Here is a 23,251-nt window from a genome sequence, read left to right as displayed (position 1 = left end):
TTTCAATTTTGGGGTGAACTGTCCCTTTAATATAAGCTTGTACATATTTGTGAAAATGGAAGGATCATGATGAACTACTTCATCATTACACTCAGTAATATATTTATCTGTGTGTATTTTTTTAAAATATGCATTACTTGTGTATGCAAATGTGCATTTTCTTCCCCCAGGCGTACCGAGCTGTAACGGTTATGTATCACCTATTATACGCTGCTGAATTAATGTCCTTGTTTTTCATGTTGAGCAGAGGTAAGGTGATCACTCACAATCTGAACCTTGGCAGCTATTAGTCGTTTCTCGGCCAACTACAAAAGCAAATGTATCTCAGTCCAGAATCTAATCCAATAACCTCACATCTTGAACTCTAAAAATAATCACACTCTGTCAAGACAGCTCGTGTGTAATTGCCAGCAAATATAAGTGACCCTTACCTATTACCAAACACTTGCATTGCAAGGTCATTTTGAAACTGAGCGTGTGTTTTATACATAATGCAGACAGAAATTCAGTATACACTGTACAGTACAAAAGACATCTCACTTTGGATAATGTATACAGTTGGGATAACAAAAATAATACTAAAAACACAATCAATATATAATACAATCGTAATATTTGTGGGCTGCGTTCTGTGAGCAACAGTTTAATAAAAAAAAAAGCCACATTTCTCATTCGTCTCCTTGGAGCGGACCAGATTAGCTCTGTCCTGCAGTTTAAGAGTCAGTGCTGCTCTGGTATAGCTGCTTTACATTCAGAAGAGTTCAAGTCCTCCATATTGTTACAACGCAGCTCCCCAAGAAAACTGTGGTTTGACATCGTGCTTGAATTCTCATAGAAGTTGAAATGCAAATTGTAGGCATGATGATAACGCGCCTGTACGCATTTGTCCTTAAATAAGGCCAAGTTCCTGTTTGAGAACAGAAATCAGTTCAGGTGGATCATGCCACGCACTGTCTTCCTCCCCATGGCTGCTTTTCGGTTCATTGTGGGAGAATAGGTTGCAACAGCAGCGGCAGTTTCTCTGGGGAACAACAAGGTTGAATAAAAGATTCATTAGGTGACTCCCGCGGCCTGCGAAATGAGATGAGACAAGAGGATAAAATACGAAGCGTCCCTCTAATGTGCTACATAGCCGTTTGGAAGTTGAAAGTTCGGACGTTCAAAGGACTAGGAGAAGTCCAAGGGGCGGATCATCATGACGGTGGCTCGTAGCGAGTAGCTGGGGCCCTTGAAGTAGTGCCACTTGATACCGTTCAACTTCCCTATGTGTTGTCCTTGGGTGAAGTACATGCCGTTAAGGTTGGACGGGCCACAGGCATCAAACCACCAACCTGCAGAGAGAAAGGACAAGGGCATAAACATTTGAATTTGGACATCAATTATAGAGTTAGGTGATAAAGTATTCCTATTATGTTCAGGTGTAGATAAAGTCACACGTCCTTGGTAAAGGTTGAAAGTTTCCCATGGCCTCTTCCACAGGGGCACGGCAGTAGCTCAGACACCATTTCACCGCTATCTGCTCAATGTGTTACTGTCACTGGGTTCACTGGCATGCCAGTACCTGTTGCTGAACACATCGGTACCTCTTTCTATTTAAAGCAAAGGGTGCATGTGCATGAGCTCCAGCCCTGTGAATGGCATGGGAAACTTTTATTCTACTGCCAAGGTGATACATTTCATGATTTCCTTCACGTACAGTGCATCTGGTATTTAGAGGAAAGGTGGATGTGCTTACACTCAGAGCAGTTGTTTTATTATTAAAGCCAATAAAGCATTCCCACTCTATACTCAGGCCTTAGGTCATTGAAGACTACAGTATTAAATGCATCAGCAGTTAAGTACAGAGAGGCAGCCAACTTTTATTATATTGTAATCTTTTTTGATATATACAACTAAATGTAAAGGACTCTGAGCTGCTATATATGTGTATATATGAACAACACATCCTCATACCTAAAAGACTAAATAGCAATAACCTAAAACTTCTTGTTCAGGTTACAACACCGAAACTACTTGTTTAGGCCCCAAAACTACTTGATTAGGTTTAGACCCTAAAACTACTTGGTTAGGTTTAGGAAAAGATCATGTATGGGTTAAAATAAGTATTTTAGTTACGTAAGTAGTAACATAGTAGTAAGTCATGTAATGTATGTGTTATAAGTTAAGTATATTACTTCAAAACAAGTCAATGTTGACTTAATGTTAATGTCAAGTTGTCATAACAAAGAACATCTTAAACAATGTCAACTTTGGATTAAAAGTGACATAATGGACAAATGGACAGTCATAAACATTCATAAAGAATCAATATTGGTTTCATGTTATGGCTGTGATGGTGTCATGTCTGTCTTATGTCTGTTATTATTATTACAAGCATAAGTATCCGATAACAGATATTTACTGACCATTACATTTATTCCATCCTACTAATCTGGCAAGTCTTATATCTGATATAGTTTACACACCCTCAATGATACAGTCAGATATAGAACATATGCGAGGAATGGCATGTGTCAGTCACACAGCCACAAATGGCAGCACCTCTCCTCTCTCTCCTCTCAGACCTGAATACCACGCGGCCGACAGTATGACATTTCACAAGACCTGTCAGTAATCAGGCTCGATGTTCCACCCTTGTTGCTGGCATGGATCACACATGTGAATTTCCATTTGATTGCTACTTCATCATAAGACACATACGCAGCATAGCACTGAAACTGGGGGACACCTCCTTACATTTCCGCGGCTGCATATAATTTCAGGATGCTGGTGCCAGTGGGAATCAAATGTGAAATTGCACTTGATCTGCGCTGATTTTTTTTACATTTAAATTTAATGAGAAATGACCCTCGAGCTCTTTCAGAGGCGCCTGCTGCACTTGATATCTTTGTAAATGGACCGAAGATGTGGAAGGTTAAAGCTGCTATAGTCAATATTTTCAAATTGCAAACCCACTGGCAGTTTTGGCACCTTGCAAAATCCTACTTTGACTCCAAATACCTTTTTAGTTATATACATTTTTTTTTTACTTTGCCCCTCTTATCTATATTTTATCATTTATATAATTATTTTTATGTGTCCCACCAATTTCCCATGTTTCACAGCAGTAGGTTTACATTTTTCTGAACACCCAAGACACCCTAAGGATAGTTTGATGCAGTTTGATAACAGCATGTCACAAAATGTGTGTTGTGCAACCTGCTGTTTTCTTATATATTTCCCCTTAAACTGCGATACTGAATACAGCGAACACATCCTTCTTGCCATCCCTCATTTGTTGATAAACTGCAGACCACACAACCGCCGACACCCACATAAACATTCAGCGTGCACAGCAGCAATCCTTTGGGATTTATGATCAGTATGCTCTCCGTTTCCAGACCAGAGATTTTTACTGACTTGTAAAAACAGCGGCGATGTCTTCTATTGAAAAAGAAATCTCGCCTTGTGCAGTTTGTTCTCATGATAGAGGGATCCCCCCCTTACCTCCTACTGTCAGTGCCTTAACCCTACTGTATGTTCTGGAGCTGGGTAAATATATACATTACAGTATGTGTGTGTCCACATTATATTTTCCTCTGTGTTCTTGACACGGCATGCTGCATTGTCCTCATAAATGTAGCAGAGAAGTATGTTCCTCTTGTATAGTCCAGACACTTACATCATTTGGTGTCAGCCCTGCTCTTGTAAATGCAGGGAATAAATCAAATGATATACTGAACATACTATAGCTATCCCAGAGCTGGGGTCAGACCAGCCTTGACTCAGGCTACATGTTGTCATGCCTTTCCTTTGTGGTTGGCCATAGGCAGGCTATGAATCAGATCGGGGCAGGGGTGTTGATCAGTGATCAGATGCCAGTTCCCTTTAACCCACTGCATTCACAATGACCTAAGAGGTAATGTTGATCTCAAATCTGCACTTAGAAATGCTTGATTAGTACCAGGTCAGGGCTGCACAGCAATAGAGCTGCCATGAGGTGACAGCGAGGGTCACCGGGCTCCACTTACACAGCAGGAGAAGCAGAGTCATTTTAAATCTCTCTGACACTTGGTGCCGCGCCCAGGGATTTTTATAAGGCACTTGTTTCCAACCACAGCGCAACTGGGGAGGGATGTAGAATATAAGCTAATAGGTGCAGATAGATGTATAAGTGGCCACGTTAGCCTATTGCATGTGTTGCAAGAGTAGGTTGTGATCATAATGACCTGAACTAATGACTGGGCAATGAACATTGTGGGGTTGGTCGTAAAGCCAATCAGAGAAAACTGCTTTTGGGATAGTTACATCATGCCATTGTGTATTCAATTCAGAAGAAAATGCTTAAAGGATCAATCCGATTTATGACTTCTTGGGCCTTTTATTCTAGTTTAATCCATGATTTGTAATGGTAATAATAACATGGTATTCCCCGTGTCATTTGCTGGAATCTGAAAGTAAGAGGACATCGCCGTGGAGAAGTCTGATGGGGTAAGAAAAACAAGAACTTGGACGAGGCAGGCAGGCTAGCTAAACTTATTTGGATGATAAGAAAATGAAGGCCAACGGTGAAATTATAATGTAAAGCTGCTCTAGTCGGTATTTTTTACATTCACAGTGGATCAGAAGACTATATATCATGTAAAAGCTGTCATTGGTTGTGACAAACCTACAGAGAATATCACCTGACTCTATAGACCCCTCAGTTTTATGGGACTTACTAGCATCTTTAAGTTAAAGCTCTGATAAACTGACTAGACTCTTCCTAACCAGCATCAAATAGTAGACAAAGTTATCGACTAGCTAGTCTTGCATAGCCAGCTACAGGTCTAGGCCTTGGTGAACCCATTACCATTCTGGTATAGGGGAATAAACACTTTGTCTTGTAATATCATGGTATAAACTAATGGGAATCCTTAGACGCTAATAGACATATCACAATAGTCTTTGGTGGTGTTAATTTCAGGATGTAGCAATGGTGTCCTTGCAGATAGCTGAAATAGTCAGCCAATGGCAGGCTGATACGCAAGTCCTACTTCATGCGAGTCAGAAAAGCGATTTACTGGTGAACATAGTGGAGCATTAAGCAGCTAAACAGCTGGTGGAGACCAAAAATAGAGTTAAAAGTGAAGAGAATATTGGACCTGTATTTATCAGGCAACCAGAGATACAAGTCATCTGATTGTCTGATCACTCATTTTTCTGTCTGTGTTCTTGACGTGTTCCCTGATCTTAGCAATTACTTTGGTGAGTGCAGTGTTATCGTAACAGATATAATTTATAGTGGAAAAACAAAACCAATACTCAAGTTTTATGGTGAATATGTCACTGTAATGCATTGTTTGGCTTCACTTACCGCCCGTGAGCATGAGTGCACACTTGCACATGCAGTTGTCATTGTCCATGTCCTTGGTGCTGAAGTCTGCTCCGTGGATTACTAGACTGCTCTGTCTGCCTGCAGTCCCACTGTGGCTTTTCAGGAACAGCCTGAAACACATCAAGGAGGGGGAAGAGGAGGGAGTCAGGACATGGAAACACATCAGGAAGAGGAACGGGGGGAGAGGAGTACGGTGGAGTGAGCAGTACAAGTAATAAAGACAGCGAGAAGACATAACATGCTGCAAGAAATGTCCCCCCGAGAGATCTTTATTTTCTTGTTGTGATTGAGTACATGTAGAACACCTGGAACAACATTAACGCGGCAGAGAGAATATAAGATAAAGAGGCAGCGTATGAAAGAAATACAGATGGAAAGTGAGGGAGAGGAAAGAGCATGTAGTGTAAGGAATGTCTGGGAATCACATTTCCATCTGAAGGCCTACAGTACGTTAATTTACACCACAACAACAAAGAAGTCATAAAATACTGCCCTGTAACAGCTACGCACAGTGAAAGAGCAACAAGCAACCTGTTAAACCTATTATCCATCCAACGCTGGATGACAGGTATTTCCCCTCGTCTTGTCTCCTTGTGTTTAAGCACATTGTTCCTGCTGTTCGTTCCTTTTCATGATGACACATTCCTTTCACGAAACTGATGCGATTTTGAACATATGATACTGCATTTCTGCTGCCAGTGCATATATATCTTTTGCCATTTATCAGAGATTTTATATTTGAAAAGCATGTAAGAGCGCTGCAGGCAATAACTGCAGAGTGCATACCGTGCAGAACCTACAATATATCAGTCCTCTTAGGTCCAGCCAAACTGAACATGTTGAATGTATAACAATCACCACTGGTAGGAGATTCAAGCTGCTGGATAGAGATTGAAGCTGCGATCGGCATACAGGAGGCAACTCACTTTAACATTGTTGAAGGGAAGATTTGTTGTTTTGTTTGAATTGCCACTAGGGGGCTATCTATCAAAAAAGAATAAAAAAGGCATTTGCAAGTGTTTTGTGGGGAGGTCCATGCGGAGCAGATGAGTTGAGTGCAGAGCCAGACCTTCTGGAGGTAATAAACACCCAGAGTCACACTGGATGCTGCTCTGATATGGAGCCATTTACCAACTCAGAGATTACTTTTATCTTCACTCCTGTTTATCAACCCGACTGTAGCAGCGATCCGGGGAGGTGACCTCCACTGGCAGGTGTTGATGTACGCTAATGTTGACTGCTTGCTTACTTTACTTGATGAACATACATGTCACAGAGAGGAGAGGGGGAACAAGAAGGGGGAACTGGAGTCTCTGGTGAGTGCTGAATTTAGTGAGTTGACCTGAATTCAAACACACAGACACACAAACCCTGCCGTCATCCGTCTGGCATTGTCGAAGCTCTAGTTCAGGAAAAACTAAAATGATATGTGTCTTTTCTAACTTTTTCTTTTTCGAAGCGCTATTACCTTTTAATTGTTGAGTCATGGTGTCTATACCTGGTTATGTTACTCAATTCCTCCTCGACTCCAAAAAAGTTACGGCATTATTTTCTGTGCAAATGAGGACTTTTTTCTGCAATATAATATGCTGAAAATTTGTCACAGATAAAACATATTCTACAGAAAGCCCATGCTATTGTTAATGCATAGTGGATGCAGATATACAGGTCTGTATAAACTGAATAGTTGTGCTTTAATTTACTAAACAGCTGTTGAGCATCAACTGGTCATTTTCCATCCAATGTAAGGTGACAAGACAGACAGTATTAATATTTCATATGACAACAAACAGCAAGTCTATAGGTCTGATAAGTCGCCACTCCCAAGCTGAATTCCATCACGCACTCAGTGTTCAAAGCACAAATTTAAAACTAATATAAAGCTTGGAAGCATATTTCCTCAGGGTGTGTCCCACTGTGAACTCACTCGTCGTGTGATGGGGAATTGCTGCATGCGGCTCTGACAATTCCTTCATCCTTCTGACAGCTCTATCATTACCATCAGAACACGCCTTCCCGTCATCTGCCGCAACAAACACTAAAAGTCTTTTGTTTCTCTCACGCTCTCTCAGCTTTTGCTTTCTCCCAACAGAAGAGATCTCAGCACCATGCCAATGAGGTTCATTCTCACCGAAAGCAATTTCCTGAGTTCATTTCTGGACAACAGGGGACCAAGGGCGTGTAGTGAACCTTGCACCCAGTTTGGGTTTCTTTTCCGATGAGAATGTAACAAATACAAAATATTTCATGCTTTGAGTCGATGCTGAACACCTCCAGCGTTAGTGAGGCTTCGAGGCATCAGGTTGAACATCTCAAAGAAAGAGACGGGTCGACTCCCCAGGAGAGAAAGTCATTTAACGTGAAAGACTTCTGTATTTGGACAGCTGTGTAAATGCAGTGCAGGTCACTGTGGGGAATTCACAAAGCCACTAAACCAATACGTGTAAGCCTACAATGTAAGGGTGAGTCATGTGTCTAATCAGTGGCACCAAATGACCACTAGACATGGGCAAGTTTGGATAAGAGCCTGTGAGTATATTATAAGCACTTGCGTGTGCGTATATCTTCCTGCGAACAGTACGTCATCTGTGACACATGCTGAAGTATTAACCATTGTCTTCAAGGCAACAGATGTCTTTAGATGTAATTCCCAGTCAAGAGTAAACAGTGCTGCTCCACTTACGAGTAGCATGACTTCTATCAGCTAATTCCCGATTCTGAGGAATAAAACATGCAGTGTCAAGGATGGGGTCTGCTACCGCTCTGATAAAGACCAGACTTCGCTGCACATCCACTCTCCATTTTCCAAAGCTCTTACGACCTCTGTTGCGCGGACGAATCGCCAAGGCACATCATCAACAGGGATTTTAAGCATGACACTTTGACAGGGTGCTTTAAATAGTCAGCGGCTGTGTTTACCGGGGTCGCCGCATATATTTACCAGACCAACAATCCCCAGCTCAGCTGACATCTGCAGTTTTTCCTGCCTGGATCCATTATGCACTCGGATGATAAGTGGGATAATCCAAAGATGGGTAAAGTAATGAACTCAAGAGGAAGAGATGCTTTTCCTGAGGCCTGTTTTCTAAGAATGAGAGGGGAAAAGACAGAGAGATTGACAGAGAGAGTCTAGTAATTCATGTTGATTAAAATGTATCAGGGGAAAGACATCCGCTCGGACAGATCTGGGACGTAACAGGCAATGCGTGATCATCTAGTGGTTCCAGTTAAAGTAAATTTGTATTGCGATTGGTCAAGGCTTATTATTAACCAAAATATTGAGCTATGAGGGATATAATTTAGGTTTACTTGATGACAGGGAGGCTGGTGTCCTGCCATCTTATTCTTCTCCATTCTTCTCCATTTGTTTGTGATCTTTAGTCATATTTAGAAAATTGAAGTAGCAACAGTGCATGTCATCATTTAACCCAAACTACAAAGATACAGTATATCTTTTCATTTGCCCTTGGTGGTTTATTGTCATGCAGTTTGGTTTTATCTACTCAGATTTTGAGACATCTGCTGATCACAAATACCTGTCAAGTCAATATGACTTGGTGGAGTCATTACAGACAGACAGTTAACACAGAATTGGGCACTGAATTCATTCAAACAAAAACAGGGGGCAGTAAATCCCCAGAGTAACCGCTAACTGCGACTGCCGTTAGCTAGTAAGCTAAGTTAACTGGCAGCTAGCAGTCGTATTAGGGGAGTGTTCTTGACATACAAACTGGCTAGGGGTTAGCCGGTTAGCATGCTAACTTTATTAGAAATCACTGTAGCAGAATACACAGTCTGTATTGTATACGCTTTGGATGCAAATGTCTCTGATGGAGATACGTCAAACAATGGACAAATAAAACCAAAACTATTCACATTACTAAAACACCATTTGGGTACGCGAGGGGAGAAAATGTGTGTGTATGTGTGTGATTTGGGTAAACCACCAACGGCTTAACGCTCCGGCTTTGATGCAGATTCAGTTTCAGTCATAATGAGTCTATGCTCTGGAGTATTACAGCTGCAAGCTGTGTACGTGGGAAATGAGTTGTTGCAGGGTCAGGTGAGGAATCAGATATGTTTATCTGAGAGCGCTTCCAAGTAAAACTAGGTTTCCAGGATTTTAGCACTGTATCTTAGGCACACTGTTATCAAACATTATAAAAATATTAAGACCTTTTTTTTTTTTACAGGCTTCACACATCATGTGTATTACAAACACAAGCTTTTGTTGCATAAGACGTGCCACAAAATGCTGAGCTACTTAGGGCTTTTTTCCCCCTAAAGCGCCTTAAAAAAGTTAAGCAAACATAAATAAGCCATCATATTTAAATGCACTCAAATTGATCACATGGACTTCTTCCAAATATGCGTCCCACTCTCCCAACACACAGCAGAGGATGTGTTGGATCGCAGCGGAGCTGGCTGGGATTGGCGCGAGGCCTCAGATTCGCTAACGTGTCGCCTGTTTGCAGTCTTTATCTGACACATCCCATTTCACAACGTTACTCCGAACAGAGGATATTGCTGTCATACTGAAACTCTATGAGGAAATTTCTCTGGAAGGGTTAGTGAAAGGCCGTTAAACAATGTGTCTCATGGAATCTCTGCTACCCTGTACAAAGTTCAAGCCGTTCTTTGAAGAGTACGGGAGAAATCAAACACTGAGATAGTATGAGCAATTTCTGTAATGTGCATCAAATCTTTATTGAGGCTCGGAGGAAAGTGGTCGCAGCCCTTTTTTTAACAATCATCTATTGACTGACAGCTACGCTTGTTTTCTTTCATCTCCATACATGAAGGTGACAACCCAGCCGGCTGAGGGTCCAGCGCGTGCTGTTACACACCTGGAAGTCATTAGCCTCCTGAACTGCAGTCTGATTGGCCCATTGCAAAGGTTAATCACCCCGACCAATGGTTCGCTTCCTACTGCCGGGCCACAGAGGTGTCTGGCTGGCTGAGACCCGCTTGGCTGCTCTCCTGCCACTGGGTGTCAAATAGCTCCATTGAGACACATGTACACATGATGGAAACATTATGCACAGGTTAGCTACAGTGCATTCATGTAGATTGATAATACATGCAATGTTTTCTGCAGTAAAGCTACTGGCTGAGAAGTGTTTCTCAAACTTTTTACATCAGAAAGTATTAGACTCTTCATGTACCGTCATTATGACTCAAGTCAAGTCATGTCTCCTTACTGTTCTGTGCTGTTGCTAACGTTAGCAAGTTCTGTGAATGCTACAGTGGTGCTGCTTAAGTAGCCACTAGCACTTATGCTAGAGTCAATGTTGTCAACTGGGATATTCTCCTCCTGCGACGTACTGCTCATCCTGATAGTTCCCGTTGGAAGCAAAGTTTTTAGTGTTTTTGAAATTTTCATTTTTACCTTCCTTGACTCCCTTAATTTCTGTTTGCTCACAGTTTGAGTTTAGCTCGCTACTGATCGTCATATGTGCGGGACAAGCATGAATATGACTAGGTAGCAGGCTGAAACAAAAAATATTACAGAAAAAATGACGATACTTGACTCAGCAAGATAATCTTTACAGAGAAATACCACTTTAATGATTTTTGAGCATAAAATGCAATCGCCAGAATGATAAAAGTGAGTGTCTGTGTTCAGAATAATGGTGTTTAATGTTCCCTGACAACCTCTTTAGTCTCATCAACCACCCTTTTAAAGACGCTTAAGCTTTCGTAAAAACACAAGTGGGGTTTCTACTGACTTATTTATGTTGTAGAACAAAATGGTTGGTGTCAACCACAGACTTCAGGCATATAATCGAAAACCAATTCAAAAATTATTTCTGGGTTTAAGGACTCATTCCAGTGGCACTTTCATTTGCAAACCATTGGAAATTAAAATCGTTTATAAGCATGAAAAAAAAAACTCTTGACTTGGACATTTGGCATGAGAATTTCCACTTAAGGGACTTTTCACTTTTTTGGAGTATTCAAATGTATTGAAGGACAGTAGTAGTCAGTAGTTGGAGTCTGTTTAGTTGGCACAGATATGGATCTGTTGATGTTTGAGTTCAGTAGCAGGTATGACTGCATCCATATCACCTTTAGTAAGCAGATCCATCTCTGTGAAAACTGAGCAAACCTCACCTACTCATGAAGACCATGTGGTGTGGTTGAAAGCTCTGGACAAAGCTGGAAGATGGACCTTGAGTTAGGATTGTTTTGTGTGTGATCAGTAATTTATTTATTTATTTTAATTTACCTGGATTTTTAGTTGATTAATTTGACAAGGTGACAGAGTATGGAGTCATAGAAGTGCCATAATGAGACAAATTTAAAAAAATGTGTTTTCAAAAAATGTACTTTGGCTTATATTATGGCTTTCCTATGACTCCATAGTAGAGAGCTGAACAATCAACTGTACATTGTGTCGAATTTAAAAGGCCATATCAGAGCTTTGATTACTGATAAACTTTAAATACACAACAGATTTTTCATTTCTAACGAGTCCTGCTGCTGATTCTGTTGCAGCCTCCGATGCTTCGTCTCCGTATCACTGGAAACTGTGGAACCCGATGCTTGCAGGGATGAGATTCAAGTAGACATAACTTGAGATATCCAAGATTATCTCAGTGTGAGTCTTGGAAAATGGAAGGGTCACCATGTTTTGGAACCCACATCTCTGCCAATATCTTTTCTAAATCCTCACATGAAACACATCTAAACGAGGTCTATCTGATTCCACGGGGAGATCGGGGCCATTACCATATGGAGAAATCACTGGATTTAAGAACTTGGCTGTACGAACTGAGAAGGATATTGAATAAAGATGTAATGGCTCGTTCAAAAATAAACATATAAGTCTTTTCTTCCAGCAGGGAGGCACACTGAAAGTACATACCGTACGATCATTTTTTTTTTTTTTTTTTAAATCGGTAAACCTCAACTTGTGTCTGTGCATATATTTAACTACTGTGAACGTGTACCTTACACAATTTTAGTATTTATGGTTCTGTCTCGCGCCCAGCGTACCGCACATCTTTGCATGCGTATTAGTGTTTGAGGTGCATTAAACAGACATTACTCAGACGTTAACTGACCTACATTCCTCTGTGGTAGTTACATGAAAATTTAAATACAGACATTATCAGGCTAAAGTTGAGCAAAGGGTTTTGGAAATCTTAGACAAATCTTACATGTAATGAATTTAATAGAAAGTTATTGGAAAATATGATAATAAGATATATGATTTGTTTATGGTTTAAGTCCACTTGGGTGCAAAATGAGTAGGACATGGCATCCCACATACGAAAAGGTTTTCTATTTCATGAAAATCTTATTGGCTTGCACTTCTTTTCTTGCCTGATTAATGGAAGTTTACTTTGGAATTAGAAAATGTCTCCAGTATACTCATCAAATAATCTGCACAGGGATTTACAATATTCACCAGGCGCCAGAGCTTTGGCTGGTAATGTTTTCAGTTTGTGTGTCTGTGTGTGTCATCATGGCAAAATGGCATCCTGGACACATCTTTTGTGGTGGGAACTCACACAGAAGTGGTTTTGAGTAAACACCGAGCTGTTTACATGTCTTTCTGTGGACAGATTTTTGTCAGCACAATAAAGTCACAACTGTGATACAGTCATGAAAGTTGTGTACAGGCGTGTAGTTGGGATTAAAATGAAGGCTAAGTGGCTAAATGGCAATGATCGGAGCAAGGGACTAAGGAGGTAGGAAGTAGGAAAGGGGACACTTTGTCTAGTGCAGCTGGTATAGCTGCTATTGTTTCCACCTTGTCTGTCTGTCTGTCTGTGGATGGATTTTTGTCAGCACAACTGTGTCACAACCGAGCAAGATGCAGTTACGAAACTTAACAGATGGGCATGGTCCGAGCAAAGGGGCCCCGCTTGCTTTACATCCATATTTGTGTATATATAGTGGGAACTACCACAGAAGCAGTTCGGGGGTATTTCGCCAGGTGTTTATGTCTATCTGTCTGTCTGTGGAAAGATTTTGTAAACACAAGCACTAGAGCTGTGCAAGATGCAGCACCAGTCCAGACAGGTGTGCAGCTGAGATCAAAATAAAGCCTTAGTTTTGGTGTGATCCGACCCATAAGTACAGTTCTCATGTAATAATGTAGTAATGAGAAGTCACGGGTCGGAACATGAACAGCTTGATTGGTGTCGTGCCGGACTGATCCTTTCACAAGATGGTCTCTAGTTAAAATGTTGTACTTACTGAGCTGTACTGCAACACTAAAATACTTTTCAGGGCAAACTCAACTCTTGAATCAACTATGAACATTATTTAGGAGAACAATTATACTAAGTGCCACTTTATTTTTCCAACCCCTGTGTGAGTCGGCCATTAAAACATGATTACGTATATTTATTGTACAGCTCTGAAGTAACCCACCGGAGGGCTCGCCAAAATTCGGTATGTTTGCATGCTTCGAGTTTACTCATTATTTTCACCTTTCCATGCTTTTGCAACAATAATTGTCTTTTCTGTTATTGTCAAATACATCTGTGTGCAAAACAATATTGTTTTATGCTTAATTCTGTTCAGTTAGCCATAAAGAAATCACACCTCTCCCTTAGTGAACTGCAGGAAGCTCCGTTTCCTTGATTCTTAACGAACCACTTTTAGGTTTGTAACAAAACAAAACAAAAATTCAATATCCACCACTACATCATTGTATACTTCACTTGGTCTCTGCTGGCTGACAGATATAATAATCTTTGGTGTTTATTTATTTAAAAAGCCTCTGTCAAAAATGGCATCATGGAAAAATGTTAGAAAGCCACCTATAAATCAAAAAAACGTCTTAGCAACCAGGCCATTCTCAACAGTCCGTGTTTATCTGCGTGACACTGTTTATCTGAGCTGGCATTGTGTATCATTTATTTCAGTTTGCGGCTTTGTCATTTTAAGTTACGTAATTTAGTTTTCGTGTAATGTCTATTTTTCTTCATTCGTTGTCATAATTTCCCTCTGACTCACCTCTGCTTCACTTTTTCTTTTTTCTTTTAATTAGCATTTTTATGTCTCTTTGCTTGACTTTTACTTTACCCCTCCTGTTGCTATTGATATGTAGACACATAGCCTATTTTTTTCCCCCGCAATGAACCTCTGATAAATGAGGGCGATTAGCTGGATGTGTTGATCCGATGGCTATCGTTACAACAATATTTGCAGGTCATCAAATTATATTTTTATTATTTTGCTTTCTGCAACCAACGCTATATCATCGCAACCAAATTAGCTCTGATGATAGGGGGACTTTCTACAGTTGTTTATAAAGACAGTAACCTCGGCAATTATGGTGACCCCACTCACAACGAGGAAAAAAGCTGAAAGAGCTCATTTCACAATATTATTATGAGGTTGTGGTTCAGTGGGAACTTTGTTGCTCTGGTCAGCTCAAATGTACCACTCACAGTGTTGTCCATAAGATTTGTTCATTTAACATAAAAAAAAAACCCTGCTGGTGTCAGCTTACACTGTGCAGATGTAGCTGATGATTTGATTTCTTCTTTTATTCGGTTTCTGTTGCAGTGATGTAGTCGTCCTGATCTGCCCCTGCTCTCAAGTTTTATTTGCAAGACCAGTGCATTGTAGATATTTTCTGTTTTCCAAACCGCACTGAAGGAAAAAAGTTCAAGTCTTGGAGCCAGAGGTGCATGAATAGGCTTTGGCAAAGTTTATAGTTAAACCAAATATTGTATATATTTTCATTTTACATTAATCTGCACTTCATTTTATATATTAATCTAGTATTTGTTTGGTATATATAATGTCAGAAATTTGAGAAAAATACCCATCATAACTTTACAAAGACCAAGTTGAGTCATTCAAATTTTCTGTTTAGTCTTACCAGCAGTCCAAAAAGCAAACATATTCAGTTTGTTGATATACAAGGGGAAAAAAATACAACATTTAAATTTGAGAAACTGGAGCAACCTTAATAAACAACTTAAAGGATAAGTTGACCCTGTCATCATCTCACCTCTATCCCAATGGAAAGTTGGGGGAAGTTCCTTAGTCCAAAAAACATTTCTGGAGATCGTCCGACCCAAAAAATGGTCGAGCTAGGGGACGCATTTCAGATGGGGTGCTCAGCAACCAAGCAGCTGGAGTGAAGACTTCATGTGTAAATAATGTCTTTTCTTATCAATTGGGGATTTGAGCTACCGGAGACTTAGATTATGTTTGAAGAGCTGTATGGAGCCATGTTTTCTTTTCCCCCATTGCTTTTTGCATGTCTAAAACAAGTCCCAATCTAATTCAGCTGTTTAGGAGAATGCTGCAATGCTGTTTTGGGTAAACCTTTCCTTTAAATAACCGGCCAATAAACAAAACTATAGTGTTAGATCTCAATTTTGGTGAAAGCCCTTCAACTTAACAGTGTTTGACTGCATGAACTCAGCTGTGTTAACAAGCTGTAATCAGTTGTCACCTTATCAGTTATGATTCATGGAAGCAAACTCTCTGAGGCCAGGATTGGCTGTGTGAAAAAGGCCTTCAACACAGGCAGAAACTGTAATATACAAATGGTACTGACAGAGAAAAATAATGTTTTTCTAAGTATCGCTGAATTGAGGGAAAACTGATGTTTATTGATGCTTAAATGGGTTTCCTGGAACCTTAAGCACACACATCATAACCATCTAGATATCTGTTTTTGAGATTTACCCCTTTATTGTACTGAATGAAGACACATTGCATAAATATGACATTGATTCCCTGTATATTATTTCATTTCTAAAAGATTATGACCCAACATTTCACAAATGAATAATTGCACACCTCCCTCCCTCTCTGCAAGTTGAGTAATTCCCATTTCACAGCATACTGTGCTGTATGTATATGTATTAAAACAAAGAAGCTGGCAGCAAGACAAACATTTCCTGGCTGCTGTGCTCAATATTGTTCATGATGAATGGCGAGTCGTGCGTGTTGTTAGATCAGCACTATTCAGTTATTCTACCCGGTTTCCAAGTAGTGTTTTTCTGCTCCTGGCCTTGTTTATGTGCTTTTTGTTCTGACAGCCTGTGTGTATGAGATACAGAGAGAGAGAGAGAGACTGTACCATATGAGGTCTTGATAAATGTTTGTCTGACTCACACTGACGCAGACTGTATTCCAGTAAACCACCGCGGATGACAGAAAATAAACCCAAAACCAACTCAAAAGACAAGCCATATCGCTTACAGCTATCTCTTCGGTTTCACAGCAATAAATGCCATTTGGACAACTTGTCATAGATTGTTTGACATTTAAAAGCAGAGAGGTGCCAAAGCAGAAACAACAAGAGTATGTGGCAGCCGCGGTTTGTTTGTGGGCCAGGCCATCTGGTTTGTTTTGGCCCGTGTTTCAGAGTAGCGATGTGTGATTATCATACCGCAACTATTTTTCAAGAACAGATCTATTTATAGAGATCAGCGTGTTGATTCGACTCCTAAACAGTGTGAGCCTGCATCCAAAACAGCCTGGAAGGGTCAGGGGTGTCCTTTGCCATGTCTCAGTGGGACGAAAACAAAATTATTGCTTCCCTAATTCGAAAAGGACAAAAGTTCAAGCATGGGGTGTTGAGAATAAAGTGTAAAAGGGTGATATAAAAGCAAATATAAACTTATGAGATAGTGTCTGTGGTGAGAAAGTGAGAAAGTGACATGAGGAGTTGGATGGTGTTTTCTTAAAGATATAATATGTAGGAATTCTGGATCTAACAACAATTTGTGCACTTACATCATCCCAATGTTTCCAACAATGTTCAAACCCAGAGAAATCCACAAGTTTGTCCAAGCTAACGGTGCGTTTCATGTGGTCGCCTGTCGCTGTTTCCTGGACAGGGAAGTCGGCATACGAGACAAAACTTAACGGCAATAACATTTTAAAACATTACCTCATCTGTGAACATCTGTGCCTGAGTCACATCAGAGAGATTTTCTTCAGCAATGGTGGTTGTTTAATGGTAGCGCAGCGAGTCTGACGGCAGGAACTTCTGTGTTTATTCGTGTTTCTCATGCAGTGTTTATCTGCCCAACACAGCCAGTTGACTTCACTGTATACTAGCCGTAAGCTAACGTTAGTGAGCAATGGCACACAAGGAGGGTGTGTGTGTGTGTGTGTGTGTGTCAAAGAAAAAAGCCAGAAAAGCCTGAAAACGGAGGACAACTCCGGGTATTGCTGCTGCAGTCGGGTCAGTAAACAGGAGTGAAGATGAATCTGAATCTGGTTCCGGATCAGAGCAGAATACAAAATGACTTGAGGGTCTGGCACTCTTGCCCCCACTCCACCCGGCCCTCCATGCACCACACAGCAAACATCTCTTGGTTGAATCTCCAGAACTACAAATTTACAGGCCTGAACTTCACATTTTTGTGCCTGTACATTCAAACCAGAGCCATTAATAAAGACTAAAGGTAACCAGAGTTTCTCTCTGTCCTCACATTGCCGTTACACAAAACTTCAACTTTGCGTTAAATTCAAAACAATGTGATCTTTTCTGCTTGATTGAAATCCATTTCTCCTCAGAGAAAACCCCAGAGCCAACTCCAGGTATAAGCTGCTCAAGACGTAAACCTCGTAAAAGTGAAACCCCTGTCGAGATTAGATATGGCAACAAGCCTAACGGCCCCCCGCTGTGGGGAAACACTTGAAACTTGTAATCTCTTCTAGAGCTTCCAAGGAATAGAATGGCTGAGTTGAAGGCTTTTAAGTCACAGGATCCCGCTCCTTATTTCGTCTTTCAAAAGCTGAACCAAAGACATTTCGCAACTAAAGGGACCTCTTATCAGCGCGAACCAGCCATCCAGTGAAAACTGCAGAATTGGAGATGTCAGACCTTCTCTTCTAAAGCCAGCGATTGCTTGGAACTCGGTGGAATTTGCAGTAGTTTTCCACATCTGAGAGGGCCAAGCATCTGCCATAGTTTGAGGCCTGTTATCATTAACCCCCTCAAAAGAAAACAGAAACCTTCGCCCCCACATCACACGAGGACAAAATGTCGATCAGAGAAGAAGTTTGCAAGAAGGAGACGATGACAAGCGATACATTTGGTTTGGAAGGAATTTGCAATGAGAAAAACGTAACGCCATAGACTTACATAATGGGATCGACTTGATTGAGGCGTCTGGAAAGCTCCCAGTTACTGGCCATACTTCGCCATTATCTTGACACCCTGGAACATTTTGTCTTTCTATTGAGGTATGATTTCCTTATATAATTTCTTTCCTCCTTCCTTCCTTCCATTAGTGACACATGTTAAAGACACAGTTTCACAATCTTCTATATGCAGCGATAGAGGCAAGCAAAAACAAAAAGACTTGTCTAGACAGGAGGCATTTCAGTCACGTTTCCAGTCATCCATCTCACGCACGTCTGATAGAACAAATATGCTTCTAATCATTACAGCTGTCTACATAGGGAGCAAACTCCCGCTATCGGCGTGTAACCACAACCTGACACATATTTTTATGCGTCAAGACTCTTTTCTTCTGTTTTACACGGATCAACAATGATTGTGTTGTGCTCTGAGCCAAAACACGAACTCCACATAATACAGTTTGAATGCATCCCGTGGAGACACTGAAAGCTTCTGTTGCTCTCACTACACAGGCTGTGAAGACCTTGTGTCAAAATCTACAGCTACGCTAGCAGCTCTGTGAGTCAAGCGCTTTGAGCAAAACGCTAACAAAACAGCCATGCTAATGTGGTCACCAAGAACAGCTGAGTCTGATGGGACTGTCATTAGGTTTGCAGGTATGTCTTGAAGGATATGTTCACACAAAAATTTTAATTTCCGTCATTATCTACTCAGCCTCATGCCGATGGAAAGTCAGCCAAAGCTCTGTAGTCCACAAAACATTTGTGGAGCTTCACAGCAAAACAGCATTTCAGCACTCTCCTTAAAAACTGAAGTAGATGGGGACCGAAAAAAAAACAAAAAACCATGAAATGGTTCCATACAAGTTGTCTGGTGTAATCCAGTTATCCGAAATTGATTTTTAAAACACAATATTTACACCTTTTTAGAGCCAAATCTTCACTCTTTCGGAAGTGGGTGGACAACTCGACTGTGCGTAGTAAACAAGGTCTTTTGAAATCAAGTTGGCATCTCAGGATTTTGGATTTTGCCAGATGTCTGGAGCCATTTTAAATTTGGATAGATTGTTTTCTTTGTTTCTTGTTTGTTTCTGTTTTGTTTTTTAACAAGTCACCACCTGCTTCTGTTTTGTAGGAGATTGCCGCTGTTTTGCTGTAAAGCTCCAAAGAACGTTTGATGGACTGAATTTTCATTTAACGTTTTCCTTTGAGGAAACTTAAGAAGGCTAACTTCCCTTGCCAAGTTCCTGTCAACTTTAACAGAGGAGCAATAGAAAACATTCTGACTGGGAACATCACAAACTGGCACGGTTTGTGCACCCAACCCAGCCACAGTCTGATATCTACCGCTGCCATCTGGCAAGAGATACTGCCGTACCACCAGACTATGGAGCAGCTTGAAACCTGAATCTCGCATGACATTTTTTTACCTAATGTCATATTAAAGGTTAATGGATCACCAGAGTTCCTTTAATTTATCCTGAAGGGGACATGAATGGCCGATTCATCCAACAGTGATTGATATATTTCACTCTGGACCAACATTGCCATCGATGCAATGCTACTAGCGTGGCTAAAAATTATTGGTTCAATCATTTGCAGCTTCATCCGTTTATTCGTATTTCAGCCTGATGTCTGCATCACTTTAACATGTGGTGCAAATATGACACCGCAGTTAAAAAAAAAACAATTATCCCCCTCTTTGTCCAAATGAGCGGCATTACCTGTAGTTTTGTTTCTCACTGCCGATTTGGAAGCGGTCGTAAAGTGAGAAAGCCTGGTGTCCATCCCAATCCGTCAGCTCTACACGGAGGGCATACTGCCTCTGGCTGGTCAACTGGTAAACATACTCGTTCCCCAACCAGTGCTCTGCGGTCATGCTCCCAAAGCCCTAAAGCAAAGAAAAGAAAAACAGTGTAATCAGTGTGGAAATAGCCCTGATAATCCTTTTTGTAAATCATAGACCAGAGATTGTTCACTGCTATGTCCTCTCTTTTTCCTAGAATGATAAAATCTTAACACCAGAGGATTGTGGAATGGATGGGAAGGAATTTTCTCATTTATTTATTGAATTATTTTTCGTCAATCAGAAATAAGATCAGAACAAACGGTTCCTCAAATAAATAATGTGGCTGTTTATCCAGCATTCAAAGCATCCCAGCGTTCTTTCTCATTTCTCCTGACATCACTGAAGAAGCCGCGTACATTACTTCGATTGTATATTAATATACTTTTTAAGTTTTAAGTGTACTTTTAGCTTGATCCTGCACGTGTAAAGACTTACCTACCCAAAGTGCCTAAATTGGTACCAGCTGAAATAGACACACACCCTTTTCCATTTCTGTCTTCCACTCAAGTAACACATGTTAAACTCATTATTAAAGACTTCTTTCCCAAAACATATACTACACGCACGGACACTCCTTCAAACAACTGCGAAAGTTCGCATTTGATCAGAGTGGCTCCCGGTCACAGGCAAAGTGCTTCTGACAGCAGCAAGAGCGGTAGATTGCAGAGGGGAATATCGCAGAGCGGGATGACATTACAGCTCTGACAGGATAGTCTGGACCGCTCCATTAAAGATTGGGAAAGAGGGGGGGCAGGAGGAGAGGCAAAGTCAGAGAGAAAGTCTGTGTTTGTGCTAAAGCGTGTGTGGTGATGAGAAGTGGGGAAGGAGGGAAAGTAAATATGGGGCATTCCTCGGGCCTTAGGCATGTCCTGCCGAGTGGGTGGAAGAGAAAGTGACTGGGGCCCATTACAGCTTCTTTTCTCCCTTTCTCCGTCTCTATATTTGATCTCATGATGAGATGTTCCCCTCTGACTGGCTTTCAAGTTTGATCCAATGCCTCCTACTGTGACTGCGGTTTATCTCAAGAAACTCTGGCTGGAGAAAAGGATTGGACTAGAGTTCTGTTGACAGCTTTCTTTTGTATAGTTCCGGTGCCTCCCGATCCTTCACACGCAAACCTGATCTACATCACTCAGATCAAGAAAAGATGAGGAGATTGTTAGTCATATTGTTGGACCGAAAGCTCGGTTTGCATTTCAGTTACACTTGCTGAAATCACTTTTGTCGGGGGAAAAAGTAATTGGAAACGTTGACCGCTGTTCATGTCAGGAGCTGTTGTAAATTAAGACGAGTGTCCGATGCAACAATGGTTCCCAACCTTTTCTTGTCTGACTCACAACCGTATCGGATGAACTGATGAGTATCTTTCATCAGCACCAGCTTTCATATTCTGATGAATGGATTGCAAACGGACAGTTATTTAACAATGCTAATTCTATAACAGTCGCTACAGTTACAATAATCGTTTCATACAATTCATAGGTAATCGGTTGTTCAAGTCTGCATTCATAAACAGGGGTTTCCCTGCCTATCTGACGTGCACTTTTGTATTATTGGCTGTCACATTTGTTTAAAGCGCTGACAAAACCGCAAAGCCTTTTACGCTAACGCCAGAACGATTGTTCCTTTAATCAACTCTTTGTAACTTAAGCCTATTTTTTAACCGCCGGTACTTGACAGATCATTTTAGAAAACAGAAAATCGAGTGAAACTGTAGATTCGACAAACACTGACTCCTGATCCAGCGGCATCTCATTACTCACTTCCAGCCAATGTTGGAAATAATAGGACGGTTAGCTCATCTCCGAGCCCTCGTTCTTAACCACAGGGCTTTGGCTTTGCCATCAGCAATATATAACTGTTTGAATGACACAAAACCAATGCTATTTTCAAGTCCGGTGCCCTTCTGTCCTTTTCTGTCTCGTTTGTTTGTCATTACTTTTAGCTAAATATTCCAACTGTTATCACTTTAAGCTAACTTCTTCAGCTATTATTACTTTTAGCTAACTATTTCAACTGTTATCCAAAACTTTTAGCTAACTTTGTCAACTGCTATTACTTTAAGCTAACGATTTTAACTGTTATCCATCACTTTTAGCTAACTATTTCAACTTTGATCCAATAGCAAATTATTTTTGTCCATAAGGTTCGTTATAGCTAACTGTTGCTGTAAAGCTGTAATCTATTACCTTGAGCTTACTACCAGCTGTTATTCATTACTTTAAGCTAACTATTTTAACAGATCATTACCTTTTTGCAAACATTCATTACTTTCAGCCAACAATTTTATCTGTTTATTTATGCTCTAAGCTAACAATTTCTGCAGCTCAGTGAAGGGGAGCCGTTGCTCTACAAGCACCATTTTCACATACTGATAAGATGAATGTGAGAGTTGTGAATATCATTTTCAAGGTCTCCTGTGATGTGTGGTCCACCGGTAATGTAATTACAAACATGAGATGGTCTTAAGATTACACTTTAATGTTTGCAATAGATCCCTGTTGCCGAGATTCTCTCCATGGTTTCACAAAGAAACAGCATCTCAGCTTTGACTGAAAGATTTACAAATCCTCCCGGAGCACTAAATGTGAGAGCACAAGGCTTCGGAGACCAAGAATGACTAAATTAATAACACAATAAAACGCCATTTATCACCTCTAGTCTTTTCAAGGAGAATAACGGTAATACTAAGCTGTTAGATCAGCACTGGAAATGTCAGCCAAGGTCCATTAGTGTGCCCTCATGTACTGTAATGCACTCCATGCTCTCTATAACACCTGTTCAAAGCTGGATGGTTTCCATATCTGTCTCACTGGTGCTTACAGTGCTTTTTAGTTCACATACTATCATTATTTTCTTTTTCTCCTTTGTCTTTTGTGCTCTCTTTCTCTATCATTTTCATACATTTCACCAGCGTTCACTCCCAGTTATGTGCTTTCATTTGATTTAACTCTGGAGTTCTCAGT

The 23,251-nt window shown here is 40.7% G+C and overlaps 1 protein-coding gene across 1 annotated transcript in view; it reads right to left on the bottom strand.

Annotated features, from left to right (window-relative positions):
• angpt1 (angiopoietin 1) overlaps positions 1 to 23,251 on the bottom strand; it is a 62,109-nt gene continuing 38,858 nt past the window's right edge. The window contains exons 7-9 of the mRNA XM_073482737.1: positions 20,161 to 20,327; positions 5,336 to 5,466; positions 1 to 1,331 (exon numbers count right to left, since the gene is read on the bottom strand). Coding sequence (XP_073338838.1) covers positions 1,168 to 1,331; positions 5,336 to 5,466; positions 20,161 to 20,327 — 462 coding nt within the window. The 3' untranslated portion in view covers positions 1 to 1,167. The remainder of the gene's footprint in view (positions 1,332 to 5,335; positions 5,467 to 20,160; positions 20,328 to 23,251) is intronic.

Source organism: Pagrus major, chromosome 16, assembly GCF_040436345.1.
Source record: "Pagrus major chromosome 16, Pma_NU_1.0".
NCBI classification, from domain to species: domain Eukaryota; kingdom Metazoa; phylum Chordata; class Actinopteri; order Spariformes; family Sparidae; genus Pagrus; species Pagrus major.
This window is presented reverse-complemented; position numbering and strand designations above follow the sequence as displayed.